The sequence below is a fragment of the Penaeus monodon genome, chromosome 42 (assembly GCF_015228065.2).
Source record: "Penaeus monodon isolate SGIC_2016 chromosome 42, NSTDA_Pmon_1, whole genome shotgun sequence".
Taxonomy (NCBI): domain Eukaryota; kingdom Metazoa; phylum Arthropoda; class Malacostraca; order Decapoda; family Penaeidae; genus Penaeus; species Penaeus monodon.
In genome coordinates this window covers 19,161,549-19,172,010 of record NC_051427.1, presented here as the reverse complement: position 1 = coordinate 19,172,010, position 10,462 = coordinate 19,161,549, and the positions used below count along the sequence as shown (strand labels likewise).

The 10,462-nt window shown below is 29.3% G+C and overlaps 1 protein-coding gene across 1 annotated transcript in view; it reads right to left on the bottom strand.

The window, feature by feature from the left end:
* Positions 1–623: 623 nt before the first annotated feature.
* LOC119599187 (basic salivary proline-rich protein 4-like) overlaps positions 624–10,462 on the bottom strand; it is a 10,482-nt gene continuing 643 nt past the window's right edge. Inside the window, exons 3-5 of the mRNA XM_037948933.1 lie at positions 2,180–2,469; positions 1,414–1,976; positions 624–800 (exon numbers count right to left, since the gene is read on the bottom strand). Coding sequence (XP_037804861.1) covers positions 624–800; positions 1,414–1,976; positions 2,180–2,469 — 1,030 coding nt within the window. The remainder of the gene's footprint in view (positions 801–1,413; positions 1,977–2,179; positions 2,470–10,462) is intronic.

Sequence of the window (10,462 nt, the reverse complement as noted above, 5' to 3'; positions counted from 1 at the left end):
AAGGAATTTCGAGATCCCACTTTATAAATATCAAGATTATTTTTCGGAGAACCTGGATTTAAATAGCTCGTAACGCACGATTAAATTGGGCACCACCGAACCCTTTCAAACCCCAAAAACCCTTTCACGATTTCCCCCCCATTTTGGGTTAAAACCTTCGAAGCTGAAAAAACAAAGAATGAAAACACTTTTGGGGTGATCGAAGCATTTCCCATTCGCCGACTGTTTTACCCGTTTTTTCTCGTTAAAAAATCGAATAACCTTGGAGGGTTTTTTGTTTGATTTTTCCCAGCTCTAAAAGATTTTGTCCCTTTTATGTGAGCCGAAAGCCTTTTATTTGGCAAGCACTGGGGGATTTTTTTTTCCCGGGAAAATTTTACAAACTCGATTTAGGGCGGGGCATTGGCAAAACCCCTTAAGCAAAGATCAAAGACGTATACGGGGTTTTTCAACCAAATAAAGGTTTTTAAAGCCCAAATTTTCGGGGGTTAAAACCCTTTTTAAAACCGCATGTGCGGAAAGTTTTGTAAAGATTATGAGGAAAATAATTAAGGGGCTAAATAACAACCGGGGTTGGTTATTTTGATAAAATTGTTTTTTATAATTCTAATTAGGAAAATCACTTAAACCCATCTTTTATAACTTTTTAAAAGGTCCTTTTTTACAAAGGGTTCTGCAGGTCCTGATAAAGCTTCTTTGGGGTATACTAAAATTGTACTAGGTTTCACATTGGGGGTCATTGTTTTAAAACCAAAGGGGTCTTTAAAATTAAAAACTATAATGGAATTATGGGCCCCTTCCTAAAACAAAAAAAAAAAAAAAAATTAAGATCTTTTTTGGAGTCCGGGCCCCATTCTACCGTAAAATTTTTCCCTAATTTTTTCGATTAAAAGCCCCTATTAAAGTCTTTGAAAAATACAGTAGCCCCTGTGCAATTGGGGGAAAGATGAACAGATTGCAAGGATTATTTATTGGAAAAGGGGAAAATAATTAAAGTCCCCCAAATTTTTACGGGTTTTCCATATCATCAAACCATTTTTTTTTTAAAACTGTTGCTTTTTGAAAACGGGGTTTTCGTGCAAACCTTTTGGTAAAGGGGGGGGAAATAGAAATTCGAATTATTCCTTCGCCTAAAGCCAAGGCCCCCACACTATTTTACTGCGAGATGCTTTCCCCCTTTTTTGAACGCGAATTCCCCCGCTATTTTTTTGGGGATAAGAAAAAATTTAAGTGGTTTTTCATATGGTAAAAAATTCTTTCTACAAACGATTAAAAGCCATTAAAATATTTTCGGAAAATAAAGAATAATGGGAGACTTTTTCGCTGGTTTTTCTCGCTTTGCAGGCATAAATTTCCCTTTTAATTAATATATCAAAGGTGGGTTAAAAATGAGGAAACCCGCTTTGGCCATACGACCCTGGGTCTTTCCCTCTTTGGGCCAAAACCCCTTTCCCCGGGTGCTCCACGCTTTGGGGCCCTACCGACACCGGGTTTCTCCCTGCTTTGGCCTTTACACCTGGTTGCTCCACGCTTTGGGCTTTGACTCTGGGGGCTCCCCCTTTGGTAAAAACGACTCTGGGGGCTCCCCGCTTTGGCCCTACAAATCCCGGGTGCTAAACGCCGCTTTTTCCATACACTCTGGGGGCTCCCCTTTTTGGGGCCAAAAACCCCTCTGGGTTCTCCCGCTTTTTGGGCCCTAAAGACTTTGGGGGCTCCACGCTTTGGCCCTACGGGCTCCCGGGTGCTCCATTTCTTTTGGGGCCCAAAAACTTGGGTGCTCCCCCCCGCTTTGGTCATTTCGACTCTGGGTGCTCCATGCTTTGGGCCTACGACTCTGGGTGCTCCTGCTTTGGCCCTACGCTTTTGGGGGGGCTCCTGCTTTGGCCTCGACTCTGGGGGCTTTCCCCGCTTTTTGGGCCTACCTCCCGGGTGCTCCCCACTTTGGCCAACAACTTGGTGCCCACGCTTTTTGGGCCCTACACACTGGGTGGGCCCCGTTTTTGGGCCCTTTAAAAACCCCCTTTGGGGCTCCCGCTTTTTTGGGCCCTACACCCTGGGTTCTCCCCCCTTTGGCCCTAACGAAACCCGGGTGCTCCCCGCTTTTCCCCTACGACTCTTTGGGGGCTCCACCCCTTTGGCCATACGAAAATTGGGGCTCCACGCTTTGGGCCCTACAAACCCGGGGGCTCCCCCGCTTTTTGGGCCCTAAAGCTCTGGGGGGTCCACACTTTGGCCCCCCGACTCAGGGGCTCCACCTTTGGCCATACGCCGGGGGCTCCAAAGTTTTTGGGCCCTATACTCTTTGGGGGCCCCACTTTGGGCCCAAAAGACTCTGGGTGTTCCACATTTGGCCAACGACTCTGGTTTTTCCCCCGCTTTTTTGGGCCCTCGACTCTGGGGGTTTTCCCCGCTTTGGGCCCCGCGAAACCCCCCACGCCCACAATTTCAGCATAAGAAAAGAGTGGGAAACTAAATTTAAAATTTCCTGGCAAACCCTATATATTTTTTTGTAAATTTTTGTAAAATTTTCCCGAATTTCATATTGTTTTTACCCCTAAGTTTACTTATTCCTCCCCCAGGGGTAATCTGGGGATCAAACAAAAAAAAAAAAAAAGCGAAATTTCTAAACCCCTTTTAAAAAACCCCTGACAATTATCCATATGTGTTATACGGGAAAATTTTTTAAAATATAAAATATATAAATATATATTTTATAATATTATATATTATATATTTTTATTTTATATATATATTATATATATTATATATAATTTATATATTACTATATTACATATATATATTTAAAATATTTTATATTATATTTTATATTAAAATTTATATATAAAATTTTATAAAATATAAATAATATACATAATTAAATATAAAATTGCATATATATTTAAAATATATATTATAATAAATATATATATATATAATATATATATTATGTATATTATTAAAATATTTTAAATAAAATATATACTAACTATATATATATATATATATATATTTTATTTTTTTAAAACACATACAAAATCCCTTTTATAATACATATATATATTATTTTTTATAAATATATATATTATATTATTTTATAATAAAACATATATTACAATTTTGTGTGTTTGTAACCCAAAAGAAAAACATTTTTTTTTTTTTTTTTTTTTAAAGGTAGGTTCCCATATATTGTGTTTTAATTTTTTGTATATATATATATTTTTTATATTTTGTTCCCTTTTTCTTTAAAGTAAGGGGGGCATGTCTGAGCCCCCTTGGGGCACATGCTGATACTTAATTGTAGTTTTTATGTTGTGATGATCTTGGAGTGGTACGTGGTGGGCCCCAGTTCCTTTCCCCCCGGAAGGCCCCGGGGTTCCCTTTTTTGGGAATCATTTTTTCCCCTATTTTTTCCGGGTTTTGGGGCCAAAAACGCCCTTTGCTTGCTTGGCCCCCCGTAATTTTGGGAGGGAATCGAGGTGATTTTTTCCCTTTCCCAAAAGGGGAAAAACGCCGGCCGGGGACTCGAAAAACCCCAACTCAGATTGCCCTTTGTGACGTTTTTGATTCGACCTCTTACTTTCGGGGCCCCTGCGGCCTTGACGATATTGGGGTTTCCCTGTTTTTTTTGGCAATTTTGAGGGGGTGGTTTTTTCCCTTGCCCTTTCCCCCCGGGGTTTTTTTTTTTTTTTTTTTTTTTTTTTAGAGTACCATCTCTATTTACCCGGCCTGGGGTTGGGGGGGGGGTTGGCCCCAGTGGCTAGGGAGCAATCGAGGGGAAATTTTCCTTTTCCCCAAAGGGGAAAAAACGCGCCGGGCCGGGGGGACTCAAAGAACAAACCCCGGCCCCTATGTAATGTATAAAATTGTATATATATTATATATATTTATATATATAAAATATTATATTATATTAATTATAATATATTATTTTTGTGTGTTGTGTGTGTGTGTGTGGGGTATATTTTTACCAATTTAAAAGGGAGGGGGTCATTCCAAGTATTAGTAGATGGTAATTTTCCCATGGAGCTAGTAAATCCTAGTTGCACACTCCCCTTTTGGGGATCGTGTTGGGATGGCAAAACTTTTTATATATTTTTATATATATTTTTCTTTTCATATATTTTAATGTTTTATATATGTATTTCTGTATATATATGTATAATTTTTAATTTTTTTATATATTGTAAAATATATTTTTTTATATGTATATATATTATTGGTGTATATTTAAATATTTATTTGTTTTTTATATATATTTATAAGTTTTTTGTTTTTATTTAATTTTATCATAATTATTTTTATGTATAAAATATGTATAAATATGTGTTTTACTGTATATATAAAAGTTTATATTTTGTATAATAATTTTATTTAAAAATATTTAGTATTAATTTAAAAAATATTTAATATTTATTATATTTATTATATCTAGTTTTTATTTACCTATTTTTATGTATATATATGTAAATTTAAAAATTGTTTTAAATTTATAAAGTATATATCTATTTATAATAAAAAAATTAATATATTTAAAACCCCCATTTTTATTCTTTCTATATATAAAAATATATCTATATTATATATTATACCCATTTATTTTATTTTATATCTATTTTGTAAAATATAGTATATATGTTTTATATTGTTTTTATTGTATAATTTAAAAACTGTCTTAAAATTTAATATATGTATTTTCTTGGGATTATTTTGTATATTATAATAATATAATTTTATTATATTTATTAAAATATTTTAATAAAAGGGATATATTTTCTTTAAAAAAAGGTTTTTGGGTTTTTAAAAAATCTATATGTATATATATGTATTTTTTTATTTATATCTTCTATTATATTATATATTTATAAAAATCTTTGTATATATAGTTATATAATATATTATTAATTTTTTATAGTTTTTAAGGAAAATGATGCTATTATATTATATATAAAAATTTATATTTGGTTATAAAATTTTGTTTTATGGTTTTATATATTATGTAATATTAATTTTATACCTTTCTTATTTATAATTATTATTAAAAATTGAAAATTTTTAATATTTTATATCAATTTTATAATATTTATATATTGTATTTTTATTATAAAATTATTAAAATAATATAATTAAAAAAAATTATTAAAAATGTTTATATAATTTTTAAAAATATATTTTTTAAAAGAATGTATTATATAATATGGATAAAATTTTATAATTTTTTGATATATTATGTATATTTATGTATATATATTTAAAATATATTTAATATTTATAATTTTTATGTTATATATATATAATTTTAAAATTTTATCTTATGTAAATCTTTTAAAATTATATTATTGTTTTTAAAATATATTTTATAAATGTAAAATATATTATATATATATTTATTTTATATTAATATATTTTTTAAAATTTTATGAATTAAAGTATTAAAATTAGTAATTTATTAAAACTTATGTCTCCTCCAAAATTTTGTATATTTATATGTTTATAAAGTATAAAAATATGTATAAAATATTTAAAATTTATTATATATAAATTTTAATTTAAATTTTTATATTTTATATATTGTATATATATATTTAATTTTATTATATATTAGTTTAATGTTTATATTATGTAGTATATTGAAAAGTTGTTTGTATTATAATATGTTTTACATGTTTAAAAATTTTAAAAATATTTTTATTTATACATTTTTTATATATATTTGTATATATAAAATTTATTATTATTATATATATTAATGATATATTTTATAATATTTTATTTATATCATATATATTATCTATATTTTTTTTATATTTTTATTTGATAATTGGGAATTATCTATTATAATGTATATATATATATATAATTATATATATATATTGGGAACTATCTATGTATATATTTTGTATATATTTATGTATTATATTGTATATATAAAATTATTCTTTAAAAAAAAAAAAAATATTTATATTTTTATAATGATATATATTTTATAATTTTATATATTATCATTTTATTTTATTTCTATAATAATTTTATATATAATTATTATATTATTATATATATATCTTTATTTTATTTAAAATTTTATTTGTTTATTTATATCTAACTTATTATATTATATATATATATATTATTTATTTATTAATTATATATTTAAAATTTTTTTATTATTTTTCAAATTTTTAAGTTTTATTATATACCTTATTTTTAAAACATGATTTCTATGAAAATTTTTTGAAAAATTTTTAAATGTAAATTATGAAAATTATAACATTTAATTTTTAATATTATTAAATTTTAATTATTTTTATTTATTTTTATTTTTATTATTTATTAAAAAAAATTTTTATATTATTATTTTTATTAATTTTGTATTTTTATTAAATTTTTTAAATCCTTTTTATAATGTATTATTATTTTTTGAAAAAAACAAACCCCCCCAAAAAAAAAAAAAAAAAAAAAAAAAAAAAGGGGAAAAAAGAAGGGGGGGAAAAAAGAGGGAAAAGGAAAAAAGGGTTTTTAAAAAAGGTTGAAAAAGAGAAGAGAGGAAAGGAAAAAAAGAAAAAAACAAGGAAGGTTTTTTTTAAAAACAAATTTTTAAATTTAAATTTTTATTTTAAAATTTTAAAATTCCCCTTTAATTTTTTTATTTTTTTTTTTTAAAATTTTTTTTAACTTTAAATTTTGTTTTTTTGTTTCCGATTCCCTCTTTTCGTTTTCGGGGGAACCCCCCCCCCAAAGGGGGAAAAACAAAGAGAGGGGAAGAAAAAAAAAGAAGAGAGAGGAGGGGAAAAAAAATGGGGGAGGGGGGGGGGGAGAGGGCCCGGAGGAGGGAAGGGTTTAAAAAAAAAGAGAGGAGGAAAGAAAAAGGGGGATAGAGGGGAAAAGGAAAGAGAAAATTGCCCCCCATTTCCCTTTCCACCAAACCATTTCAAAACCCAAAAACATCCACACCCCAACTTTTCCTTTTCCGGAAAAACCAAACCTTTTCCCCGATAAGATACCCAAATTCCCCTTCCTTTCGTCTTCCCCCCCTCCCAAAAATATATATTTAAAATTTTTAATATTCCCCTTAAATAAAAATTTTACAACAAAATTTCAAAAATTACCCCTTTTAATTATAATAATAAAATTTTTTGGGGTGGGGGTGGGGGGGGGTTTGTTTTCAGTTTTAAAATTTAAAAAATAAGTATTAAAAATTTTAAATAATTTTAAAATATTTTTTTAAAAAATTTTAAAATTTACCCGAAAGGGGTAATATTAAAATAAAAATTTTAAAAATTTAAAAAAAAATAACAAAAATAAAAAAATAAAGACCCCCAAACACCAAATCCCAAATACCCCCACCAAACGAACCCCCCCTTTCTCCCCCGCTTGTTCCCTTTCCCCAAAAATTCCCCTTATTTATAATTTAAAAACCCCAATCATTTATAAAAATAAGGATCTTATAAAAATAATAATTTTATCCAAAATAAAATAAAAATGAATTAAATGTTGTGTTTTGGTGGTTAAAAGGGTTTTTTTGGAAAAAGAAAACCAAAAAAAAAAAAAAAAAAATATTTATGTAACAATATATTTTTTTATAATATATATTTTTTTATATTATTTATAATATTTTAATTTTATTTTAAATAAATTTAAATAAATAATAATATATTATACTGATTTTATATTTTAAAATAATATATAGTATATATTATTTTTGTGGGTTGTGGTGGTTGGTGGGTTTGGTGGGGGATTTGGTTTTAATTCAATTCCCCGAAAAAGGGCTTGGGTTTTGGCAAAAAAGTCAAATTGATTTCCTTGCCCCTGGTTGGAACCAAAAAAAAATCAGTTTATAAAAAAACCGGCAAAATTTTCCCCGGGGAAGGAAATTCCTTTTGGGGAAGCCTAAAGTAAATTTCCCCCTAAAAAAAAACAACACAAAAAAATTGAAACCCGAAAATTAAGTTCATCTGGTAAAACAGGTGGCTTTTACACATTTACCCAAAAAAGGGAAAAAAAAAAAAGAAAAAAGAAAGAAAAAATTAATAGGTTTTCACCTTAAAATTTTATTTCTTTTTTTTATTTAAAATTTTATTCCCCAACTTTAATTTTAATTTTTAATCTTCTCATTTAAATAATATTTATTTAACTAATATAAATAGATATTTATTTTTGGTTGTTTTGTTAAAAGGGTTTTTTTGAAGTTGGGTTTTTTTTTAAATTTTTTTTCCTTTCCCGGACTTTTTTTAACCAATTATTGAAATTATTTCTTTTTTCATGGTGTTTTTTCAAAAAAAGGTGGAAGGGGTTTTTACCCTGCTGAAATTCCCTTTTTTTTTCTGAAATAACTTTTTTCAGGCATTCTTCTTTACCATTTCCTCATTGTTTAAAGTTATTATTTCTGCTTTATACTTATGAGTATAAACATAAATTCAACTAATACTTTTTTGTTCAAATCCTTCCTCGTTACACATAATCTCAACCTTTCACATTCTCCCTCCCCTTTTCACTTATATGAATCGCTTGCTTTATACAAAAGATCTGCTAACATTGTTTCGAAATTTAAGATCTGGTTCGCGGGCAGTTTTTGCAGGTGTGACAAGAACTCACAGCATCTTTCTCCAAGGTAGCAGCACTCGGAGGGAGCCACTGTGGGGGAGTGCCTCACAAAAACAAGCGCGTCTTTATCTACTCATACATATGTACTGCATTCTAACTTTAAGGTCTCACTCCGTTTTTCTTTTATTTTTATTTCTTTTAGTTCCATTCAGTCTTTCTCTCTTTCATTCTATCTATCCCCCTTCTCTCTCTCTCTCTTTCAATCTATTTATCTCCCTTCTCTCTCTCTCTCTCTCTCTCTCTCTCTCTCTCTCTCTCTCTCTCCTCTCTCTCTCTCTCTCTCTCTCTCCCCTCCCTTTCCTCCCTTTTCTCTCGTTCCTGTTGTCTGATTTGCGATAACTGCCGTATTATCAAATGAAAAACGTGTTAAGAAAGTGCAGGAACGGAATCTGATAGACGATGCATTTCGCAACATTTTATTGATCGGTTTATGTAGATGAGATGGAGAACGGATTTTTCTTTAGTATGTGAGATTACTTTTTGTAAGAAAGAAACATATATAGATAATGACAAACTACAGAACATGTGTTAGACTGTTTGGGAGATTATAGTAGGTGCTTGGGATTAAGGACCGAAAGACCAGTGTATTATCATTACACAGGAAATATTGGGTCATTACATCCAAATTGAACTTGTCTTCATTGCATCTATCCTTTTAATTTTCTACTCAGACGAAACTGACACCAGTAACTTCACTTTCGAATATATGAATTCCAGAAAATGAAGAAGGTACCAAGCCAAGAATATAATCGAATACCAACTTATTGATGATAACCAACAACCCATCCATACACACACACACACGTGCAAACGCACACGCTCTCTCTCTCACACACACACAGACATACTCCAAAGATGGACAAAATCAATGTTCATAAATTCATCTCAACCTAACAACCCCTTTCATACCGTCTTTCCAATAAGAGAAAAAAAGAGGTCATGCAATAAGTGAATTTACCAAAGTGATTTCATAGCAGTTTTATAGTACATGAACACCACCGCAAATAAAGGAGTGAAAAAAATTAATGAAAAATAAGAAAGAAGAAATAAAAGAATAAGGAAGTTACAAGAAACAATAAGAATTGAAAATTGACGATGTCTGTATCATAGTTAGATACTGATAACAAAGAAAGAGAAAAAAAAGAAAAGAAAAGAAAAAAATATATAGATTAGATAGAAAAAGATTCTAAGTTCTTCCTTTACATAGTCGTAGATCTTTAATTTGGCAATATATAGTATGAGCCTTATATGCCTTTACATACTGGCGTATCTGTTACTTTTTTGTGCTAAATACAAGGGATCATTATTTCACTTTATGGTTTTTACCTGAAAGGGTTTCCTGAGCAGCCGTGTTTTCATTTGAGAACAACAGATGCAGGGTTTCTATTGAAGCATTTCCCACGGTTCACTCCTCACAGGCTACGTCTTTCTTGCGACCAACTTTCTACCCGTAAGCAGATTCAAACTGCCAAACTGATTATCAATATTATCAATATGAATTTATATGATATGTTTTAGTTAAATACGTAAATAAAGAGATATAATATAATTTATCAGATTATGCAAAAAAAAAAAAAAAGGAAGTAAATAAAGTGACTGCCTACTCATTAATCATAAATGATGAAACTATTTGTCGGTTGACTTGTAAGATGGAATTATTTGAAAAAAAGACATTACTTTCGAATAATATGTGAGTGTATTTTCTATTTCTATTCCATCTTTTATCAGGGGTAGACAGCTTAGTCATATGCTTTTTCATACGTATATCCAAATCCTCCTCAACTCCCTACGATAACATTTACTTTTATATAACTATAAATTAGCTGTCCCCCACCCAATCTTGACATAATAAACCCCCCATCTA